A 25,766-nucleotide genomic window follows, 5' to 3' on the forward strand; every position below is an offset into this window, starting at 1 on the left:
GTCTCAAAACTATTTAATACTGTCATTTACCTGTAAAATATAAATGCAGATATGTGCAGAATCACTTTATTCAATGTTAAGAAGCTACATGAACTGATACATTTTCTTAACCATAATCATACCATAATCATACATAAGAAAAAGTTTGAAATCCACCATTGTAACCAAGTGTATTTTTTCTTTCTGCGTAAATCACAAAAAAGTCTGTTGTTTTTAATATCATTATGTAATGTCAACCTAATGAAAAGAGAATTCAGATGCCTGAATTTGACTGTATTTCTGTTAAAACTAGTTGGAACAGTAACAGAGGGTCAACAATAACTTTTCCTTATTTCTTATTTCTTATTTCTATCACAGATGAACAGTGATAGACATAGTATCGAGATGAGCATTTAATGTAATTTTACAACTGTACTGTTATTATTAGTTAGTAAAGCTGAATCCAAATCTGTAGTCCAATATGAAGGTTAAACATTTAACCTTTTAATTAAAAGTTTGGTCTAAGTTGTATTAATGATATATAGTTGGGTGGAAAGATGTTTAAAAGGATGTCACATAGTCTTAAAACCAGGTTAAACCTTGAAAGATCTAATATTACACTTGGTATTAGATGACCAGTAAATTCATACATGGGTGTTCATATAAATGATTTGGTTAAGTTATGGTTTATTACAAACCAAAATAATCCAAATACATCAACATATGAGGACTGCACTGAATTTGAAAGTTAGGTCACCAGGGTCTTCAGACCAGTTCACACCACAAATTTAATACATATAACCCAGTCTGACAGTTTTGGCTCGATATTAAAGCTGGAAACCAAAATTAGTTTAGTTATATTTTAAGACAGTGGACACATTTCTTGCTTAATATAAAATATCTAGCCGGTTACTCTTGGACACGAGAATTGTGTCTTTTCTTGTCTTGTCGAATTTCTTCAAAACACTAGAAAAAATTAGTTCAGTCTTTTTGTAATGTAATATACCACTACGTCATGGTTTTATGTATTCTTTTCTCAGATTTTCTGAGTTTGTTTGCGGTGATTAGTTTTTAAATTGTTTCTTTCATCTTATAAGAAATAAAGCCGTATTTCTAATAAGCAAAGAAAAAGAAAAAAACCCCCACCTTTAACTAACCCATGGAACAGCCCACGCATATGACTTGTAAGCATTTGACAGAGCGGCCCACTGCCACTTCTTTCAGCCCCACTGTATTCAGCAATTACTGTCCAGGATGTGTGGGATGAATTGCTTCACTCCCATGCCTTATAGTGCCTGCCCAGTTTCCAGGGACTTCACTTTCATACATCTGCCTTTCTTGGTCAAGGTCTTTCACAAACTACTTTTGTTTTCCCTTGGTTGCAGTCTAAGCAGTCTTGTCAACTGTGGCCACAACATAATATTTTCAGGTTTTCTTCAACTAGAGTTTTGACATGGCCATGGCCTTGATTGTGAAGTTCGCTCCTAATAGAAGTGTTTGGGTATTCAGAACGACTATATATTATTATCTGGGACGATTATAGTACCCTTTAAGAGTTGGTACCAGCCAGTTTTTGATAATCAACAATATAGTATGATGGAATGTTTCGTATGATTGTAAGGTTTTTTCACAACTTTGTTTTTTTTTTACTTGGAAGTGAAATGTCCCTTATTCACTCCAAATTTGTTTATTTAAAACTAATGATTTTTTCATCTCTGTAGTCATTTATTGGTTACCTAAAAAGAAAAAAAGGAAGCTGTTTTGTCTAGATCCAGGATACACATTCTTAGTCAAATTGTCAGTGAGTCTCTTCAGAGCAAATGGGAATGATTCTTGAAAACGAAGTCTTGCATATTTTGTTTTAAAAAATGTATTGTTAGGCTAGCCATCAGAATGTAAGCTCACCCCATGACGTCATTTGTTTTGTCTCTACTGGATAATATAATCTTGTGGTCTTCTAAGTACCTCTTAGCCAAGAACTTAAAAAAAAGATGATGTGTGTGGCATGTATTTCTCTGATGAAACCTTTTCATGTTTGTCTGATGTCGCCATAATATGTAAATCTACCACAATGTTTGCACTTTTGCCAGTGAATTGTCATGAAAAAGTAAAACAGACCTGTTGCTTATGTGGTTAGCCTTGAACTAGAAGTGCAGTTTTCACTAAAAATGATTTTTTAAATGAACCTTTGTCCCTCTTGCTATATAAATAGTTCATTTAAAAAGTAATGTCAAATTGATTAAAAAATACCACCCACTGCATGCTTTAAGGCAAGATATTCTGGTACACTCTAATAACTCAAAATTAACAGTTATTAGCCTTCAATATGCGCTTGTCTTCAACAAACTTAATCCAGTTTTTCCATGCCCACTCCTTCAGACACTGTAAAGACAAATTAATCATAAGCTTCCTTACCTTTACCACCACCCTAACGACATAATAAAAACAAAACTGTCCCATCTTATTTGTGAAAATGCTGATCTGAAACAACATAAGTATAGACTGTATAATACAGTGTATAAAGTATGTAGTGTTTCATTTGTAGAATTTAGCTCTGTTTACTTTGTTGGTTTTATTTAGATATTCTAGTGCATGGTTACTCAGCCTGTAGTCCTTCAGCCATTTTGTTACAACTAGATCCTTAATTATTTTCATTTATGGTTAGCTGGATCAATACAGCCATTAACGATCTGTGTGTCTCAATGTACTGCAGAGAAGATTAGAAAGGCCTTAAATTGAGTAGCCTTATTCTAATGGAATAGTTTCACAATTTCTCTACTATGTCTCTTTGTGAATTTGTATCTTTTTCATCTGAGTTTGGAAAACACAATTATATTTGATCAGATTTTTAGAACACCATTCCATAGTGCATATGTTTGCACTTTGAACTATCATAATTTTTTTAATGGATAATTTCTATCATTACAATGGCTAGTTATGCTTGGTGTCAGGCTTGTCAATCCCACATGTTTTGGATTGTTTTTGTTTATACTTTGTTCTTTTTAGCCAGCAGCCATATCACCCTGCAACTCACAACTAGCAACCCACTGAAGCTAAGCAGGTGTGAGTCTGGTCAGTACCTGGATGGGAGACCTCCTGGCAAAATCTAAGGTTGCTGCTGGAAGAGGTGTTAGTGGGGCCAGCAGGGGGCGCTCACCCTGCGGTCCACGTGGGTCCTAATGCCCCAGTATAGTGATGGGGACTATACGCCGTCCTTTGGATGGGACGTAAAACCGAGGTCCTGACTCTCTGTGGTCATTAAAAATCACAGGGCGTTTCTCGTAAAGAGTAGGGGTGTAACTACAAATTTCCCATTGGCCCTTACCAATCATGGCCTCCTAATAATCCCCATCTATGAATTGGCTTCATTACTCTGCTCTCCTCCCCACTGATAGCTGATGTGTTGTGAGCGTTCTGCCGCACTATGGCTGCCGTCGCATCATCCAGGTGGATGCTGCACATTGGTGGTGGTGGAGGGGAGTCCCCATTACCTGTAAAGCGCTTTGAATGGAGTGTCCAGAAAAGCGCTATATAAGTGTAAGCAATTATTATTATTATTATTATTATTTTTTACCTTCATTGGTTTCCATATTTCTTTTAAGGAAAGTAGCACAAAAGCTTTATTTTACTTTTTATTTTGTTTTTCACTTAGTAATTTTATAACCAGATAGAGTTGGGCTGCTATTAGAAAATAAAAATAAAATAATTGTATAAAAATAGTCTATTAATACTAATGCTGAATAAGATAACATATGTAAGACATGGGAAAACAGGACATTTCCGCTTTTGTTTGGTGGAGAATGTCCATTATTATGTGATATAAAGACCAAGGTACTGAATTCTCAACCATTATGAGATTTTGGTATTGTTTTAGGTGTACATCAGAATACCATATGAGAAGCAGGTGCATTGTGATACCTTGTATGTTGAACAATACATTACCATGAATTGGCTCATAATTAATTAACAGCATCAAAACTATAAAATCCAGATGACATTGGTTTTATATGTATAGCATAGTTGAGCTTTTGGTACAGGTATAGTGCTAATAGGCAAATACTGTAAATAGATAATTGGGAATTGTACAGAAAGTGTACTGTAAATGAATAGTGTCTCGAAATGTTCTAAGAACACTTGTTCTCAGAAAATGAGCCTGCTTTGCATACATTAACTGGTTCAAGTTCATGTTGGTACAGCACCCGCTTGCTATAACTGTTTATAATCTGTCCGATTACAGCGAGAAACTATTTCTTAAAGTTATTATAGTTGTTTATTTTCCTGAATGATATTTGCAGGCCAAACCACATTAGGTAGGTAGGTTATTCTTGGCAAGTTACTATTTGTGAGATAATTTTCATCTTTCCCCAAAGGACTTAAAGGAACTATGAAAATCAGAATCCCAGCTCTTCCTCAGCGTAGCACTTGGTAAAGATTTGGTTTTCAAGCATATTATTAATATTAACACACACACATAGAGTGTTATTTCCACACAAACATTTTCATAAATACTGAGAGCAGTGCATTTAGGTCTATCATTCATACAACTCTCAAGCCAATATTAATGTATTTTTAACATTTGCAGGACTAATTTTGAGAATAACTTGTTAATTTTATTAGTTAAGTTATTTCCTGGAAATAGAATTTGATGTACTGTTTAAAAAACCTTTTATGCTTTAGAGTTTTGAGGCAATACTAGATATTTAGTGGTAAATAGTTTGTTTCCTTACCTTAAACTCTGTCCACCTCGTATCTCCAATCCCTTGCTTCTCTTTACTCCCACTCTGTTTACTTTTGCTCGACTTCTTCTGGCTGCGTATTGTTCGTCCTCTGTTATTCTGACCGGGTTTTCATGCAATATGGTTCAACTGTCTGTTTTCTGTAACTTTTTTACCTTGTATTGTTGAGCTTATTGTAGAACTTGATGAAATTAAACTTTTTCATACATTTCGATGTTTCTTTAAATACAAGTAATATATTGATTTGAAAAATATCACTTTTATATAACCATTTTTTTGCAGTCAGCTTTGCGAACCTTTAGGTAGCACAGATAGTGAGCTCAAGATATCAAGATATAGTGCAAAGTATTCAACATTGAGATCAGAAAAAAATAACATACTTATTTTATATTGCAGAAATATTACAATTTCTGTTAAGTTTTATGTTAATATTTTGCAGATTTTCAGTGCAGGAAAGTTCCATTTATTACTAAAAAACAACCCATGACTTATCTCTTTATACTTCTCCTTCTTCTACTAAAAGACAACCATGACGAAACAGAAAGCTGCTGAATTAAAATGTGGAACCATGTTATTGGTATGAAATGGTCAGTCCTTTAAAGACATTATATAATAATGGTTAAGTTGAAAAGGCAAAGGATAACTTCCTTCTTTATTTAATGAGAGTTACAGTGTAACTAATACATAACAGATGCCCGTATTAGATGAAATTGTATTTTTTAGCCAGAATTATCTGATAGCATATTTTTATTTGGCTGATCTCATTTTTTAATTGGTTATTTTTTATTAAGTGTGAAATGTTCAGCTCTTGTTGTATATGTACTTAAATTAATATAAACTATATTGCTTTACTTCTTCTTATAAACATTTGCTATATATAGCTTTACTTTGCTATATATACTTTACTTTAGGAAGTCGTACAAGGTTCAAGTTCTCACCTTGCATGGCTACTATGTCTAACAATTCTCTCTGGCTTCCCTAGGACAGAGAGAGGTGTGCCTCATTATACTAGTACAGGTACAGTATTTTCACTGCAGAGGGAGAATAATGAAAGACACCTTTGCAGCATTGGGATGACATTATGTGAAGACTATGATCCTTAAAAGGATTTATCTTTTAAATTCTGGTTCAGCAGCTGTTATTTACTCTGTGCATTTATGTACCATTTTTTTTCTAGAAGGATCCCAAACTGTTTTATACATAAGAGTTCCTTCACCACCAAAATGTAGCACCCACTTACTTACAGCTTACCACACAGGGTTTCACTAACCGTCATCAAAACTGGCAACTTGTCTCTGTATCATAGAGACATATATCTTCTCTATATCATAGCATGACAGATTGAAAAATGCAACACAAATACATCAGTCTGAACTTGGATCCAATTCACAGCACACCTCAGGCAAAATTGCATGTGTGCTGCCAATGTGTTTTGGCCACACATTATGTAACTCATGACTGCCAGATGAGCAGACGTATGTTGACTGAAGTGGATGACATCCATGCAGAGATGTCACATGTAATGGTCTCAGATGACTTCAGGTCTATGCTGTTCTTCTGAGGTGGCTAAGCTAGGGTTTGGTGTCACATGAGAAAATGTCATCAGCCTCCTGCAGTTTTTCTTTATGATAAAGAATACCTTAGCTTAGCAAGAAAGATCACTGTCACCTATAGAATTGGCTGGAGAGATTGACAGTTCTTGAATGTCCAAAGTACACTGAGCCACTTCACTGGATCCCTCAAGTATAGTTTAGTTATCTCACAAGACGCTTGAGAAATCAACAGTGGGATAGGCTTTTATAGACATACTGCCAAAACAGTGCTATCCCATGTGAATACTGATACTGGCAAAAATAATGACATTGCCATTGGATTTTTTTAAATCAAGATGGTGCCTATAATGGACTGTATTTTATCTAAATAGGCTTTACAAGATTAGTTTAATATTGCACATTTGTGAATAGATTTATAAATAGGAGATCTAATATCAGTTGTGCAATGTTGTTTTTCCATGTCCCTTTTTGGGTATGCAGAAGAAATGGAGAGTTAACTGGGATTTATTGTATATTTAGCCTGAACTTTTAAATTAGTGCTTCAAGTGACTTTTTGTACTTGGTCTTCTGGCTTTCCCAAAACACAGAATTTGCTTGTTTCTGTGTACAGCAATGATAACTTTGTTCCAGCCATTAGTTTTTTTATCTTTTATAGTTCATTCTGCTTTTTATTACCCCTTATTTATTTCATGTCTGCTTTGATTGTAGAACTGTGACAGCACTGTTGAGTAACATCACATGTTCTGGTGCATAGAGTGAGGACAATACTTTGCCAAGGAAGTGATTTGCTCAGAGTCATTGACTTACAGTATCTGTGAGTTTCATACTCCCATGTGTAACAAAGAATTATGTCTTTTTCTTATCCAGATTTCACAGCAAGTGAAGCACTACATATATTTTTTCAACTTGTTCTCATAAATATGAGGCAGCTGCTTAAATATTCTAATTAAGTTTTATGGCTTTTGTTTTTTTCTACATTTGCTAATGTTCATTTGTTAAAATACATTCTTAGCATATATGGACACTCATCAGCATTTTACTTTACATTTTTAAGCAATTAATTCAGTTGTGTTTGAATAGGAGAAATGGTTAACTTACAAGCCCTTTAATACTATGAGCAGTTATTTTTTATTTATTAGTCCCACATGTTAAATGAAGAGCAGATGTAGGCAAGGAGAAACAGGAGTCTGTCAGTTAGTATATGCCTGTAATTTCTGGCTGGAAGTTTCACTTGTGTCAAGTAAACTGAAGGAATACCAGGGAGTGCACTTGGTAAGTGTAATCTCTGCAGTGTTCATGATCACGACACCATAATCTTCAACTATTTATCATCATAGAGGTACTATAAACAAGAAAATGATGGAGTGATGCCTTCAGAATGCTTTTCATTAACAATACAGCTCTGCTTATGACTGTCATTTTAAAAGATACACTTTGGTACTTTGGTAGCTGCTAAATACATCTCTTAATTTAACAGAGTAGGTAAGGGCCTTCAATAATAAAGTGTTGTGTAATTGTATTTTGACAGCTGCCTTGTGCAAACTAATCACTTGATTGTTTTCTTTATGAAAAGAATGGTGGGAAAATTGTGGGGCACATTTAGTCCAAGAAACAATTGTAATCCTAATTTGTAAATACACATTAATATGCCATGTAATATGCCAATTTAACACAAAGATCTTGAGCTTCAAAAAGTTTCTTAATCATTTGAGTTTATTCATACATTTGATCTCTTTAAAAAGAGGTTCTATGTTCTATTTTTTTTACTCAGATTGTCCCATAGAGCCAGGACAGTGTGGTTTATATTTCTACTAGAAGCTTTTCAGGCTGTTTTTTGAGTGTTCAACATAGCTTTCCCCATTTTCAGAGTCACGGCACTACTTTTGTATAGTTTCATTTACCCCCTCTTCCTGATATATGTTTTAAATTTGAAGTTTATCTTAAGTTTAATTTTAGGTTGTATTTCTCAATTTATTTGCTCTACCCTTGTCTTTGCTCCAGGCTTCAGTAGTTTAATTAATTTGATCTAATGGCTTAAAGCATACCTTTCATTTGTATGATTATTCTGCTCTTTTATGGATCCTTTTCGGGGCAGTAATACTTTAACTGCCAGAATTAGATGGTAGATCAGATGAAGTAGATGGTGTTATAGCTGTTTTTGTGTCTTTGCAGCTTTACCATTACATACTTACTTTTGAATTCAAAACCTTTAATGTGTATCAAAATATTGCGGTAGAAATAGGTTCTCACATTATCCTTTTGAAAACATTCATGAGTCAGTATAAAGAACTTGACTGTTTTAATAAATCACATATTCTTAGTAAATTTAAATGATACTTTGAATAAAAATAACTTTTAAAATAATTATGTTCCCCCAGCAATTCTCAGACATCTCATGTTAGAACACATTCTACTTAATTACTACCTCTTGGCTTTCAAAATCAGAGAACAATTATGGAAATATTATTTATTAAATGTTTTTTCTCTGAATTAATACCACACTTAGCTGTCATTGCTAAAAAGTATCCATGGGGAAGCTCCTTTCTCTTCTGGAAAAAAAAAATGGTGGAGTGATTTAAATATGCTAGGCTGGGGTTGGAAGAATTAAGTGTTGTGCTCAGCATGCATACTGACTTCATTTCCATTACTAATTGACAGGGTTGTGAAGAGAAACTGGGCCAACTTTGGTGGCTGCAGAAGAAATGACAGTGTATTAGATTTCATTTGAAGTTGTGTGAAAACATACCTTTTTTCTTTTTTTTAATCACTAATAAAAATTACCTTGAATTCCCTTGAAATTATTCCAGTAAGCTTGTTGCAGTTTTATGGTCCTCAAAAAAAAGTGAAAGGACTTATTGTATTTTGCTATGCCATACATCTTTTAAATACATATAAATTGTTTGATGTTACTTACAAAATTTTGTAGAACTTATATATTTACTATATACATATATACAGTTGTGTTAGAAAGTTTGTGAACCCTTTAGAATTTTCTGAATTTCTGCATAAATTTGACCTAAAATGTGATCAGATCTTCATCTAAGTCATAAAAATAGATAAAGAGAACCCAATAAAACAAATAACACACAAAATGATATACTTTTTCATTCATTTATTGATCAAAGTGATCCAACAAATGTCTTTGTCAGAAAAAGTATGTGAACCTATGCTTTCAGTAACTGCTGTGACCCCCTTGAGCAGAAATTACTTCAACCAAACGTTTACGGTTGATCAGTCCTGCACATCAGCTTGGAGGAATTCTGGTCTCCTTTGGCATTCCTCCTTACAGAACTGCTTCAGCTCAGTGATGTTGGTGGGCTTTCTTGCATGAACTCCCCGCTTCAGGTCCTCCCACTACATTTCTATTGGATTAAGGTCTGGACTTTGACTCGGCCATTCCAAAACGCAAAATTTCTTCTGCTTCCACCATTCTTTGGTAGACTGACTTGTGTGTTTAGGATCGTTGTCTTGCGGCAAAACCCAGCTTCTGTTGAGCTTCACTTCACGGATGGGTACTCAGACATTCTCCTGTTAAATTTGCTGGTACATTTCAAAATTCATAGTTCCATCAATGATGGCAAGCCGTTCTGGTCCCAAACTGCTGGCAGCAAAACAGGCCCAAATCATGATACTGCTACCACTGTGTTTCACGGTTGGGATGAGGTTCTTATGGAGGAATGCAGTGTTTGGTTTTCCACAAACATAACGTTTCTCATTTAAGCCAAAAGGTTCTATTTTCGACTCATCGGTCCACAAAACATTCTTCCAGTAGTCTTCTGGCTCATCCAGGTGGTCTTTAGCAAACTTTAAATGGGCAGCAGTGTTCTTCTTGGAGAGTAGTAGCATCCTCCTTGCTATCCTCCCATGCACACTATTCTTGTTCAGTGTTTGCCTGATGGTGGACTCATGAACACTGACATTAGCAGGTGCAAGAGAGGCCTGCAGATCCTTAGACGTTACCCAGGGTTATTTGTGATCTCCCGGAATATACACCTTGCTCTTGGAGTGATTTGTGTTGGACGACCACTCCTGGGGAGAGTAACAGTGGTGTTGAATTTTCTCCATTTGTACACTATCTGCCTGACAATGGATTAGTGGAGCCCAAAGTATTTAGAGATAGTTTTGTAACCTTTTCCAGCCTGATGATCATCGACAACTCTTTTTCGGAGGTCCTCTGAAATCTCCTTTGATAGAGGCATGGCATGCGTTCACAAACCTGTGTGGTGAAGACCAGACTTTGGTAGTGAAGACTCAGGTTTATGTTTTTTAAATAGGGCAGGGCCACCCAAACTCACACCTGATTTTAATCCCATTGATTGACACTCCTGACTCTAATTATCCCCTTAACTGAATTTATAATCCTAAAGGTTTACATACTTTTTTGACAAAGACATTAAATGTTGGATTATTTTGATCAATTAATGAATGAAAAAGTATATCCTTTTGTGTGTTATTTGTTTTACTGGGTTCTCTTCATCTATTTTTATGACTTAAGATGAAGATACGATCACTTTGTAGGTCAAATTTATGCAGAAATTCAGAAAATTCTAAAGGGTTCACAAACTTTCTAGCACCACTGTAATATATGAAAAGTTTTACAATGTTGTAATCATTAAGTTCTCAGATTAGTTAATATTGCAACATCAGAAAGGCCACAAATGAGAAGAAACCATTATACTTCTGTTGCTCTTTTTTCTGTAATCCCATATATAGTGTTGGATTTATAAGGATCAATGTCAGTAAGTATGAAAAAGCCCTTGACCCACCTCCTTCCCCAGGAAGGGACAATTTGGAGTAGCCAATGAAATCTAAGGTGCATGTCTCTGGGATGTGTAAAGAAACCAATGCACCTGGGAAAGACCCATACTAAAATGGGTAGAACATGTAGGAACTCAAGAATGATTTGATACTCATTTCAATAGAACTTATTGTGGGGGGTGAGGAGGTTTGTATTGTCTTCTTTTTCTTGTGCTGCAGGTTTTTCTCTTTCCTCTCCTCCGGCCACTGGCTTTCTACAAATTGTACCATGCAAGATAAGAAAATAGGTAACATTACAAACTAAAGGAGGATACTTGGCATATGTGTTCTGTTTAGTTGCTCGAAGCTAATGATCCGAGGATCTCATCCAGCCATTTCTTGCAATAAGCCAGTGTATAAGCTTCAACAACATTGTGTATTGTCATTGTGTTATATTTGACTGTGCTGTAAAACAAATTTTGCCTAGGGGACAATAAAGCTTAAATTGAATTGAATTGAACATGGCTTGTTCCATACTCCCATGACTTTTAGCATAAATGTCTCAGTTTCCACTTGTTTCCTCTTGGTCACGTTTTATTGTTCTGAAAAAGTTCAAGACTGAAAAAGCATTTAAATGTGATGTTTAAATGAGTGTGTGGATTTTGAATACCTGTATCAGATCCACTCATAGTCTTCCCTGTTCAAGAATAAAAACATTCAGTGCCTGTATTGAAAGGCTGAAAGATTTTCCTTAAAGTTTAGGAGTATATTTAATTATTCTTGTCTGGATCGATTCTAGTGCAGCAATATATTTGTTTTGTAATATGGCAACAGAAATTGAACAATATATAATAAAGTCTTTTTAGTGTTTTTTGCAATTTTTAAACTTCATCCAGTGATTTACATTCTATTTTTAACTATATAGCCTAACATTTTATTGTATCTTTTATTTTCTAAAAATTTAAATGTTATCTCAATATTAACAACTAAGGATTTCAGAATTGGCCTCAGCAAGATCCGTGTTTTTGTGTCTATAGTTTGTTTTCGCTACATGTTGTACTTTGTGCCATCTGCTAGGTGTTTGCCCAGTCTCAAATTTTATCAATTTTTTTTGTGAAATTCGTTTTCTGATGCACGAGTAAATATACCAAAATCTGAATGATACAAATTAGGCAGCTGTTCTAGTAGAGATCCCTGTGGTACACCACTAATTACATCACTCCAGTGTGAGCATTCACCCCTTATCTATACTCTGTTTTCTATTAAACAAGTTCTCATTCTGAACATCCACATTTCCTGTAATGACTGTCATCTATAATTTAAGAAATAATCTCTTATGAGGAACTTTATCTATAGCATTCTGAAAATTAAAATGCTCATTTCAACAACTGCTGTTGCTTTAAAAAAACTCTAGCAAGTTATTTTAGCAAGACTTTTCTAAATCCATGTGGCCTGTCTCCTAGAAAAAGTTAATTGGTTTTGCTTTCCTAAAACATCATAAAGCTTGTGTGGCTTGTTTTACATGTTACTTTCCCTCACTTTATTTTTTAGACTAACTATACATGTGTTAAAATCTCTATATATATTCATTTTTAAGCAAGTGACAAGCTTGCATTGTGTACTACTTTATTGTATGGGAATCCATGTAGATAAAACCGCTTTCATCAACAAAAGAATGTTACAGCTCTCCAAAAAATATATAATCGTCATACATTGAAGATAAGTCATTTCTAAGGTAATGTTTATCTGCTGCTCTGTATTGGCACTTCATATTACATTGGCTAAAGAAAATAGTATCAGATTTAATTCGGACATTGGTATTTCTCCTTTCAGGGTTCAATGCAGCCATTGTCCATGAAAACAGTCCCCAATTCTTCTCATATCTTGTTGAGAGTTATTTGAATTTCATACTGTTTGTATTAACCATTATTAGCAGCTCATATACATTGTGGTCTAAATGTTAAGTGTTCTTGCTTTACAAAAGTGTTTTTATTTGTTTAACTCGGCAAGAAATGCATGTACTTGCTTTTCCTTGTTGATAATTTTTCATGGTTCATTCAGAGTTTATTTTCAGTTTTACTAGTTTAGTCTCTGAAAAACGGACTCAGCCCTGTTGAACCTTTTCTGTTTCCTCCACCCAGAAAATAAACTGTGTCCAGCAAACAGTTAACTTACACTGTTGAAATAATGTTGTTTATTTGGTGTTAAGCTTGTTTCAGTGGTTTCATGGTTTAACCGTTCTCAAAGTATTACATTTTGTGTATTAACAGTTGCCTAGTATCAGCAGACAAATTAAGCATCATTAAAGTAAAGCAGGAACTTTACAGTGCTCAATTCTGATTCTTAAGCCTTCTCTACCTAATGGTAAAACATATTAACCATTCTAACTGGTAATATCCACTGGCTAAAAATGTGCTGAGTAAACAAACTTTGTAAATATTTAGTCTTTAATGCAAACAAATATATTCATTCTTTTTCACTAATTAATAGGTAGAAAAGTGTCATTAATGCATCTTTTTGAAATATGATGCACCTTGATTTTCTTTCCAAAATCTTTTATCTGTGTGGCACATTATAAAAATATCTAAAACTAAGATATTATTATAGACAGTGATACAAATATCTGAAACTACGATATTATTGTAGACAGTGTTCATCAAACATTAGGACTTCCAGGACAATGTGTAAAATGAAGGGAAGTTAACTTAAAAATACAAAATGACTCTTTTTATTCACTAGAAATATAAAATAGCACATAAAAAGAAGCAAAGAGGCTATGCCTAGAAAATTAAAATAGAATTTTAAAAACCAGTTGGGTTTGTTGTAATCTGATACTTGTGTTATGATCTTTTCATTTGATTTCTTTGCCAAGTGCCATTTATGATTTCAGTTCATCTGGTATATCTTTTATAACCCAGCCTCTTGTTTGTGAAATGCCCTCTCATGTGCTGTTTCCTCTGCAGACCACCCTATGTGATACAAGTCTCATGTCTATTGAGAACAGTTCTTCAAAATGCTGCATTTGCTGTAGTGCTAAGCCTAACCAAGAGTAGCATTGTGAGTGAAGATACTCTTTAATACTGAGTAACTGCCAAAAACAGGGATTCAATGATTGATTGGTGATTAAATATTTTCCTTTGCAAGATAATCAGGTATAAATGTATGGCCTACAGTCTTTTACTCAGAACAAAGCCACTTGTTTGTTGAATTCTAGAAAGCTTTTTAACCTCAAGATAAAACCTATTTTTTATTGTCATGCAGATGTCTTTAGATTCAGATTCCTCTCGCCCGGAAGCATTAGGGTGATGTGATTTCTTTCTCTCTCTCAAGATTAATTGCCCTTTTAAAATGAACGTTTGATGTGTTCCTTTGGGCAGCATCCTGGATTCAGCCTAACCTCCCACCCTGACCTCTCTGCGCATCACCCCCATAGCTCAGGCAGAAATCCTTCAGCATGATGTATGCAGCAGAGACGTCAGTCTGTGGTTTTTCATGTCCATGGATTCAATTAGGTTGTTTTTTGCAGCTCAGCATTGGAGAGGTTAAAGAATTTGTCAGATGCTGAGCAAAAGCATTGTCCAGACTCCCCCAGGTCAGACAAGCAGCTCGTCTGTATTTAACCTGCTTTTAATTTGGCCCACCTATTTATTATTTGTTTGTCAGTGTGTCTAGAAATACATTACAGCTGTTGCAAAATTGTCCTTCATCTGCAAAGTTGCTCAAGACTCATTTTTTTCTGTTTAGTATAAAAAACACAAACCGATAAATAGCAATTGTCTAAATTTCTTAATATTCCAAATTAATATTTCATAGGATGTCGGTTATTGTCAGAATTAGAATAGCTGAGATATGATGTAGCACATGTGTCTTTACTATTTATGCAGCAACTGATTTTTTTTTTATGTGGTTTGTTGGTATTACGAAATATCTATTATTTATTTTGTCATGGGCCACAAGTAATGGACTGTAAAATAATTTCATAGTTAGAATGCTCCAAGAAATACTCTCATTAAATTACGTCTTACAGTCTAATGATGTGTTTTACTGATTATTTCAAAACTGTCAAGTAATTATTTTGTTTGTGCATTACCAATTTAAATATTCTCATAAGCCTGTGGTTAAAAGCTAAGCAGTCCTCATATTTGCATGTCTTCCAAGGATAATTAAAAAGGAATTTGACAGAAGTGTGGGTGAAGAGTGGCAAAGACTTGGACAGCACAAGTTGCAGAAGCTAGTGAGAAGAAATGTCATGTAGTGATCCAGAATTTGAATATGGTCGACACTATTTATTATGTGTTATAAATCATGTCCAGTTTTGCTTAGCCATGTAAAGCATTATTTCAGGAGTCACAAGTTAGATATTTATTACAAAAAGAAATCATCACAATTTTCCTGCTGCTATTTCAACCCTTTCTTATGTAAAACAACATTTAGAAATGGCTTGGCATTTTCAAAATGTGGCATATTTGTTTTGCAGACTGTGTTGGTCTGCTACATTTCTTCATTATTAGAGGTGTTGTTAATTTCATTTTTTTTGCTTTAGTTGTTTTTTTAAAATATTGCATAGAATTTGTTCAATAAATGAATATTAGAATATTAAATGAATATCAGTAAATATAGTGAATCTTTTAAAATATTTTTCATTGAACTCAGAAGCTGAGAACCTGTTATTTTCACATAAGCAGTATTTTGCCACCCATTTACCTTTTATGTCATTAGTAATTAAAATGTTGTTGTATTGCAGTTTTTCCTTTATTTCTTTTTTCAAAATGAGCAATTAAGAAGTGCGACTTTCAAAAGTAGTACAATTTGGTGAAAAATTGAGATTTTAATTATTTCGCACATTGTGTTTGACTTTTAAGCCAACTACTTTCCAAGAAATACTTACACACTTTCTTTCTGACCCTGATACTATTTATGGATATCAAACCTAAGGCGCAGGTTAGAAAGAACAGATATCAAGCAGCATGTCACTTTTGAAGCTAGTTGTATAATATATTAAGCTAGAAACAGTGAGACACTTCTAAGTGACTTCAGGATTGCTTCCTAAGCCCAAAGCAAATTATATATACAGTCTATCAATATGTGTATAATAAACAAGTCAATTAAATATTTCATGTTTCTTTAAAAAATATACGCTTCTTAAAACCCTGATTGGCTATGAAAATTACATTTGTAAGTTTAGATTTCAGTCAGATTGTGATAGTTTGAAATAATCCATTGTGGCCTCACAGTCTGTATTGCTACCTTATTATTATTTTCTATTGTTCCTCTTATTTTGCAGTCAGCAGATGACGAATATGAAGATAGACCAATATAGAGCAATCTTACTCAAATTTCAAAGGACACATAAGAAAGTTCCAAAAGCTCCAATGTAATGTATCACCACACATGTACAGCTGTTTAATTAATGCACCTATATTTATCTTTCAAATGGTGACGTTTTTAAACCTGTAAAGATCATCTAGTAGTCATTGCAGGGGTGTTTCCTTGAGGCTGCTATATATCTGAATAATATAACTACAATAATACATTATTATAATATATTTTATTAAGAAAATTAATATTAAAGAAAAATAACCACAAACATGTAAAAATGCTTTTATTAGTTGGTTTTATATTGTTTGATCTGGGGAAATAAATGATTTAATTATTTATAAATACATAAGAGTGTTTGCAAATGTGAGGAGGCCATTTGGCACATCTGTCTAATTTGTTTTTGTTTTTTTGTAGCTACTTGATTTACGAATAACTTTTAACTTGAACAATAACAAACATTAACCTGCTGCATAAAAGGTAAAGGTTTGGGGGGCCCAAACATTTCGTACAAGTCAGTGGAGATCCCTAACAACTGTGTGTTTATATATTCTGTCTCTGCTTGTGTAAAAGGTATCTCTCAATGGACTGGCCTGGAAATAAACTTTCCTCTTTATTAAGTAAAGCTGTGGCTTAGCCAAAGAGGAAGGGTTCTGTCTTTAAATGATGGATAGCCATCGTTCATCTCTGTCTAGAGAAGTGAGCAACAGTTTTAGAGCACTGTATTAACCATTCTTTTTTCAGGTCTTGAAGCATGTTTAGATAGACTGTGAGAGGAAGTGTTTGATAATTCAGACTTAAGATTATATTAGGTTGCAGTAATCTAACACGAGGAAATGTTTCAGTACATACAATGCCAGGAGCTAACAGATCAATTATAAATCAAACAATATTAGCAGCATTCTTTCCTCATTGATAACATTTTACAGCATCTACAGTTTTACATGAAACTGTAGTTTTAGCTAGAACAGTCTGAAACTCAAGCTAGACCTAGTAAAGTCTATTAGTATTTTGTAACATAAAATATCCACTATTAAGTTTCATTAACATCAATTTGAAGTTATTTTAAACAAAATTGAAAATGACAGAAAAGGGGTGGAAAGTCAAACACAACAGATTAATTCATGATGCACTGATGGGTTGTTTAGTCATCACTCGTATATCTGCGTTTCAGAATAGTGGAACAGTAGCCATGGTTTGGTGGTAAATTAATTTGACTTCTTTATTTCATTTAAAACATTGCAGCTTTCTTGTTTTATTTATTTTAGCAGTGGAAGAAATTCACATTTTTATGTGTTTTTGTTTCTGTTGGGTTGCAAACATCTGTTATGTTTATGTTCAGAAAATGCTGGTGTTGGATATTTCTTTTGAAGTGTACTGATTTGAGTCAATCAATGGTACTTTCAGACAGTGGTTTGCCATTCACCTAAGAGTACCACATACTTTCTTAAAAGTACTACTGAATATATTTTAAGTCATGGCAGTGTTGCTGTACCAGGCAGTATACCATCTAATCTTAGCTTCAAGACTTACAACAGAAATGTAATTTTACTCTTTTTTTGTATTTTAAAATATGAATATTTTGTTTGTTTTCATATATTTGTATTTGGGAGAACTGCTGTTTATAGCAGTCATACATGAAAAAGTAATTTATGTGAACTAGAGTATACATGACAAATGATTTAATCTATATTTGACTTTAATCTGTGATTACTGAAAGTTGTTCATCTCTTTATTATCCTTAATATAAGGGTATTAAAAATGTTTACCAGCATGCTTGATAAAGCAATAATTCACTAACAGTCCACTTCTTTCTCCACATAAACTTTTAACCTGTGCTCAGAAGTTTCACTTAGTTTTGTGCAGTATGAGAAGTAATTCGTTAATAGTTGTAAACAGATGTTAAAAAAAAAGATTTCATTTTTAATTGAAATTCTGATAATCCATTATGAATATCAGTAATAGGTCATGTGTTTCAACTGTGTTCTAAGATGATCTGAAAGTGAGAATAAAGATAACACATTTCTTTTAGCCTTATGTAAAACCTTTTCTGTGATAGAATAGGAAGTGGTTTTGTGAAACCCTTTAGTTATCTGTACATATAGTATGAATCATATAGTGGCTTTCCCGGATCTTGCACTTTACCAGGTATAGACTGGAACTGATGCTTTTGAAAGCTCTGTGCTACACACAATGTCCTGTTATTTATTTCATCTAAAATAAAATGTGTGCATGGGCCACAGAAAACACCTATCTGGTATTGTCTCTTAAAAAGGAGTTGTAATGCTGTTTTAAATAGTATGCAGATAGTATTGTTTTTAACAAAAAACTCATGGTGAATTATAGACAAGAATGTCCCAGGAAAGTGTTTAAAATAGTATCATTAAAGATTAATAATATATCCATTTATCTTCAGTAACCACATAAATTACACAGATAGTTCCACAGATCAGAACCCAAGAAGTCTGAGGCAGCAGTGCTAACTGCTGTGCTATTGCACTTCCCTAATAAAACATCAGATATTCAAAGTTGTTTGTCTGGATGTAAAACAAAGTCTTTCATTGAAATGTCAAAAGGTAAAATTATTTAAAATGCCTTATTCTTAATTAGTTTAAGAACAGAAATGTATGTTTCTTGTAGACAGAAGTAAATACCTTTTATATATGTAAAACATGTTTTAATCTGTACTGCGCTATAAGAAATGGTCAGCTAGACTCTGTACCTGGTAAATGGTATATTAATAAGTATGTGTTTTACAGATATAATCACTGTGAAATTTGTCTCATATATACAGGATTTAGTCTAGTGACTTGGTGGTGCTAGGATTGATCATCTTCATGCTATAACATTACACTTGTTATTGAAGACCTCTTTCATTTTACTGCTTGCTTTCTTCAGTCAGACCAAATATATGTTTTATCCAGTGTTTTTTTTAACTTGTCACTTGTCTGCTGTGCTTGTCTACATTGTCATATGATCTGTCAATACATGCACACACATATGATTCATCAATCCCTAAAGACTGTGATAAAGCGTGAGAATGTGTGCAAAAAATCCTATCGTCCAACCTTGTCACTAACTTCCCTTTATGTGTATCTCTCATCTAGATGACCAGAAGAAGTATCAAGTGGTGATTCATGGGATTGAGCCAATGTTGGAGACTCCAGTCCAATGGCTAAGTGAACATCTGAGCTACCCAGACAATTTCCTTCACATCAGTGTCATTCCCACACCCACCGACTGAATCCAAACTTGGTTTCTGTCTTTTGTTTTCACTGAAAAATTGAATACCATAAGACTGAATCAAACAGCAGTCTTATAGCCCCCTCCAGGTGGAATGCTTCACGAGAGCTGTCTCATCTCACCTTTTTTCTAGTTTTCGGAAGCAACCTGACCAGAAAAACCTCACTGCTGTAAGCCAAACAGGAAATGTGAGATCCCATCACCTGATAAGCCAAGTGGTGCTGGTGCTGATTTATGTTACCGCTGCCTTCTCTGTTGTCGTCATCTGACCTCAGGCTGCAACGTCAGAAGCTTAGCTGGACCCCTGCATTTGCAAGACTTCCTGGTAAAAATACAGAAATAAAGAGAGGATGAGTGGTAATGAACATTCTGAGACTGACAAACTCAGTGGAAAGATGTTGCATTTAGTCTGTAGCATTGATATTCAGCCAAATAAGTAAACAAGGGTATTTCCTGAAGTGGCCTATATTGAGCTGTTAAAAACATAAGAAGTGGAAACATTGCCTTAGTCTTTCCAGATTATATACACTGGTTGTTAGTAAAGCTTAAAGGGTTTTTCAGCAACACATGTAAACAGGATTTTTTTTAGTCCAGATCTTTCCTTCCTTACAGCAAATTTATAAGAAGGCACTCAAGTTTTTTTAATTAGACCACAAAATGTCTTCTTCCTCCTTTAAACCTTGTTTAATCTGGATGTGTACTGTAATCATTTTAATGGGTAACAGTTTTGACATTACTTATGAGAGGTCACAGAGAGAGGGGGTATGGTTTGAACAAACATCTATAAAGGTGTTTAAAAGTTGAAAAATATGTTTCTTTGTCTGGTTCACTCCAGTATTTTTAAATCTTTGACAACATACAGCAAACTACAAGAATCCATATATCTTCTATATCTATATCTTTTCATATAGTACTTTTATTCTGTATTTCATAAGTAAATACTTCAAAATCATAAGTAGACTGGGGAAACTTTTGCCAAATGTTTGTTTTGTAGTGTAATATTCTGTTTCTTCTTGTTCTTAACAAAGATGAAATAGCTGTCACACACTTTCCATTTTAACATAGTGGAGTTCAGAATGTTTTTTTTCTTAACTCACTTTTTGAAAAGGTTTGAAAGATATATGGAAAATGCTTGACAACTTACCGTTCTGTCATGTTTATACAAGGTAGCAAACCAATATTCTGCTACAGAATTGCCCATTTCACGCATTTGGTATGTGTGTATTCACATGACTGAGGATGAACAAAGTGGTCCTGATGTTGAAACATGAGCCTGGCCTAGGTATTTTCATTATTTGTTTCATTATTTGTTTTTTCTTCCTGTTGTTGTGTTATTTGAGCACTTTGTCCTGGGCCACCATTTACCAGAAAAGATGGTGATTAAACATATGGGTCCTTTTTTCTGTGAGCCATATATGGTCAGACTGCTCACTCAGCTGCATATTACAAAGCAGAATTATGCTCTGTTCAGATATTTAAAACACAGTGTATTAAAAAATTGAACTAGGTTTTGGAAATAATGTGTTTTGCAAGCAGTCTCTCTTGAAGCAAAAGCTACTTTTGTGAAAGTGACTGATTAATAATAAAATCACGCTTGGAGCAAAAAATTGAAAATGCGATAATTTATTATAGGTTGTAAGGTGTGTAAAGAGTGTGTTTTTTTAAAGATTTCAGGTAGCTAGGAATTATTTGAATTTACAGACCAAATTGGCTATTAGCAATAATGAAAATTAGTTCTAGAATTGTTTTGCAGAACTGTACTCTGTATGCTGGAAATTAAAAAAAAACATTTTGGTTGTCATGATCCTGATTTTTTTTCTGTTTGAGGGTTGAACATCAGAGGACTTTTTCAGTAGACCAGACACCGTGAGGCTCAGGCAGCTGAAAATAATTATTTATTTATAGGAATCTGTGACTACAACTTCCCACCATCGTCACTGATGTTTCATTAACTGTCTGTGCAAATCTGGCATTATTGAACCGGTCGTCAGAAGTACACAACAAAACATATTTCCCAAAAGTATGCATTAGCAGAAGGTTATTTAGCTTTCTGAATCATTACATCTGCCATCTGCATTTTTTTGGCAATTGTTTCTAAACAAATAAGATTTAATCATTTTACACAGATGGCTTGATGTAGGACAAGTCGGTGTGAAGAATGATGTATATTACACAGGACGTTGTATTGTTTTAGACTTTTCTTTTCCGTTTTGAAAGATTGCAAGGATGGATTTTCTGAGTATTACCACTGCGATTCTGCCCTGTACCTTGAACATACTGAAACCTCAGCTGTTACTGAAGTTAAACATTCAAACCCGTTTTTATGCTCTTATCCTGGCTTTCTGATAACTTTTGAAGTTGATCTGTAGTAGGAAGTAGCTAAACCTTTCTTTCTCAAAATACCCTTTTTCTTATTAATTTCTAAACTTTAAATGTTAAAGCCAAAAGAACTTCAAAGAAGAAAGATTTATCAGTTCCAGTGCAATGCCAAGTAGTATCTGTTCATAACATAATAATGTTCAAAGATACCCTTGGTTTACATTTATAAAATACAGAACCAGCGAAAGGTTGGGATCATCATAGTACCACTTTTAAAACACTGTAATATTATTGACTTTTACAGTTGTTGCATTTTATCTGAACTTTACTTTAAGGTGTGGTGTTTTGAAAGTAAGTTGCCAAACCTTTCCGTTTAAAGGATTGTTACAAAAATATTGTTTTCCTGGAATTACGCTTCCATAATTTTGTTTGTTTATTCTGAAAGGCTTGGTTGCATATGGGCTGTTAATGTTAAGTGTTGTTTTTCTTTTACATTCTCCTGAATTTGTTTGCAAATAGGAGACAGTTTAAGCATTAAATATGCAAGTTGATTAATAAAGGATTAAATATGTAAGAGGTGAGCAGTACTGTAGATGCTTGACATCAGCTTGTGCTAAATAAACCAGTTTTATAAATTATTGAAGCAGTCTTGCAGCTGTTCTAAACAGAGTGTTGTGCAACCATTGTTATGGTGGCCGCAAAATACCCGGCGATTAGAGCATAGTCTGCCTTGTAAATGGCCTGTTTCTGTTTGTACGGTGATTTGAAATCCACTTCCAGGTAATAAGCCTTAGTTCCGATAAGATGGACTGGAAAATTGCAATGTTGGTTTACAGTCAGGCTGAAACAATATGCATGTCACAGAGTCTCAGCCAACTAATGTGGCTGGAGGGTGGTTTCCCAAAAAATAGAAAAATAGAAAAAAGATGAGAAGAGGGCGTGATTACTTCAGCCTGAGATTGCACATCAAAGGAAAAAGTGCTCTAAAATTAGTTAATTAAATGAAGGTTCTCCATAGTGAGGTTCCCTATAAATCTGTCAGATAAAAGTTCGTGGCTTTCTAGCTCTGTTAAACTACATAGAGTTCATCACTCTAATGGCAAAATACGGGCCAAGCAATTTTATTGGTACAGATTTCTTTTTACAGTAAAGACAGTAATCACCTCTGTGATTATACTTCTACACAATACACTTGAGAAACTGTATTTTTTCTAATGTGATTACATTTCTTTTTGGAATTACTATTAAGTTATTAAGGCAGAATGTAAGAATGATAAAAAAATAAACCCACATTACCTTTACTGATTGTGTTTACTGAATTTCTGTATTGCCGTGGAGTTTGCAAGAACTTTACAACATAAGAAATAAAAGGGTCAGTTTGTTCAATTTGTACTTCTTGCAGTTTAAGTTCTGCATTGCCTAGTAGAAGCATGTCTTGACTTGTGAATATTAAACTTGGTGTCTCAAGAACGCCAAGAGATGCATAGTTTTTAATTCTGACGAAAATCACCTTTTCAGCCTGTGCTTCTAATGTCCTACCATGTGTATCTATTGTACAACAATTATAAATGGTTAGTTTTGCATTTAAAGGTAAAAAGGGTATCATCCAGTATAAAGAATTGTTTTTTAAAAAGCAGAAACATTTGCTAAGGTGTTGCAGTGATAAGTCTTATTTAGACAGTTTTATGTTTAACCAAGGCTTATGGCACATACAGTGTAAAATTGCTTTTCTGTAACAGTTTTGGGTACTGCTGAGTCCCAAGCTGCTGTATGAATGCTAACTGTTACTGTATGCACTACAAATGGGAATACTGTATATCAGAAAAAAATGTTTATTTTAGAAAGAAAGTGGTTTTGAAGTTTTCATAATTAAAAAGGGACTGGAAATTCTGTAAAGAGCTTTTGTCTTTTTTTTGCTGATTGTATTTTTTTTGGGGGGGGGGGCATAAAGAGGAGGCTATTCTAATGACAAACCTGTTCCTCATATTTCAAAAGTCGTCTTATATTATACAGGGTGAAGATACAAATACTACTTTCCCTTCATGAAGCTTCTTGCAGCCAAGCCTGACTACTTCATAAAGCCTTGACAAAACTCCTCCCTCACATGGTGTACACCTGGTATTATTTTAATTTGTTGTCTGAGGAACAACAAAACTCTCCCTTCTTCCCTGCAGTGCCTTCTAATTTACACAAAGCCATTGAGTCCCCGCCAGAGACCAAACCTGTTATTAGACAAGGCTCCAAATTGCAAGTTGCAGTTGCAAGGACCTCTGATGCATTGTGATCAGTCATGGGTAAAGATGACTAATACTGCTCTGCTGGTCACCTACTTCCCACCACACCTTTTTCTCTCTTTCTCATTGCTCTATTTATCCGGAATAATGATCATTGATACCCCCTTCTTCCTTTGACAAGACAGCTGGAAATTGTTACATAGTGGTAATTTTTGCTAATAGTGCAGATTATCAGTTTCACTACCTGGGGATGAGAGGCTGACAGGGCTTAATTGTTTGGCTCCTCTATGGCTGCAAAAGGGTAAGACTGTAATTTGTTATACAGTGCTATAACGTCCCCCCTTAAGAAGGAATAAAAGGAATAAGTTGTTCTGCTATAATCAGTCGGTGGTTTGTGAGGTTGTCCAAAATGAAATAGCTGGGCTTTTCATCACAGTACAACCACAGTACCAGAAAATAAATATTGATTTCATATTTGTCATATCCCAAGATTTCAAAGACAATGCACCCTCTGGCAACGTATTTTGAACAGGTGGTTGGTCTGTGGTCTTGGTACACCACAAAGGGATGTGGCTGATCTTACAGCCTTAAACATCATCTTCCTAATTACTCTACAACTTTTAAGCAAGGCTTTTGTGTTAAAAGACAAGGCGTATGGGGTGAATTTCTGAAGAAGAACCCACAGCAGAAAGCTACCTTGTTTTATAAAATTTTGATTTTTTCACATAGTATAATCTCTTAAGGGATCATAATTTCTTTTTTTAGTTGTGCTATTATTTATTATATTGATTTCTACAACAACAGTTGTTAAAAAAAGCAATATATATATATAATTGGATAAGAAGACCTCAGCTGCTCACTTGACCTGAACAAAATAATATTCTTAAAATGGATAAGTTACTTCTCCATTTCTTTATGTAATATATTTGCTTTGCCACCTTCTTTAATTCCTATTTTTTTAATTTATTCCTTATTATTTATTTTTATTTATTCCTATAATTCCTATTTTTTATTTATTACTATATTTTTACTTTATATATTGAGAATGTATTTTTCCAATCACAGTTCCGTCTCAGAAGCTAAAGGTTAGGCCTGGCAGTACTGGGATGGGAGATGTCTTAGACCCAGTAGCTGGTACTCTTACTCTGCACCAGAATTTCCAAACCAAAGTCCCAGTATGATGATAGGGGAAACTGTGCTATAGGAGGTGCTGTCCTTTAGATGAGATGTTACACCCAGGTCTTGACTTGGTCATTAAATATACTATGACACTTTTCAAAAAAGTAGGAGCATTACCACAGTGTCAAGGTAAATTTCTACTATGGGATTACTTGATGTAGCCTGCGAAAGAAAGTTCTTTCTGAATTAAATTGGTAAAGACATTTCTCACTTCATTACTTGATCAGATGTGTTGTGAACCGCTGGTACATAATAGCTGCCTAGTCACATGTGGGTTACACTTCATTGGTGAAGGAAGTGAGTCGCTTCCTATATATAATACCCATCAGGATGGATCCTTTAGGATGAAAAGTGTGGTAAAATGAGTCATGTGATGTTCTTTCCCCTAATGCATGAGTGGCAGTAACTGAAGAAATGTGAAGAACGATCTTGACTACAGTAAATACATTGACAGGATATATCAACAAGCC

The 25,766-nt window shown here is 34.3% G+C and overlaps 1 protein-coding gene across 3 annotated transcripts in view; it reads left to right on the top strand.

Annotated features, from left to right (window-relative positions):
• Positions 1 to 23,771, top strand: part of atg5 (ATG5 autophagy related 5 homolog (S. cerevisiae)) — a 61,799-nt gene extending 38,028 nt beyond the window's left edge. For 2 of the 3 annotated variants that reach the window (XM_088931441.1, XM_088931450.1), the window contains exon 8: positions 19,429 to 23,771. In XM_088931441.1, the coding sequence (XP_088787567.1) occupies positions 19,429 to 19,565 (137 nt within the window). In that variant the 3' untranslated portion in view covers positions 19,566 to 23,771. Of the gene's footprint in view, positions 1 to 16,289; positions 16,380 to 16,738; positions 16,802 to 19,428 lie in introns of all 3 variants that reach the window. The other variant, XR_016093940.1, reaches the window with a different exon arrangement.
• Positions 23,772 to 25,766: the final 1,995 nt, after the last annotated feature.

Source organism: Atractosteus spatula, chromosome 2 (assembly GCF_055471065.1).
Source record: "Atractosteus spatula isolate fAtrSpa1 chromosome 2, fAtrSpa1.hap1, whole genome shotgun sequence".
Taxonomy (NCBI): Eukaryota; Metazoa; Chordata; class Actinopteri; order Semionotiformes; family Lepisosteidae; genus Atractosteus; species Atractosteus spatula.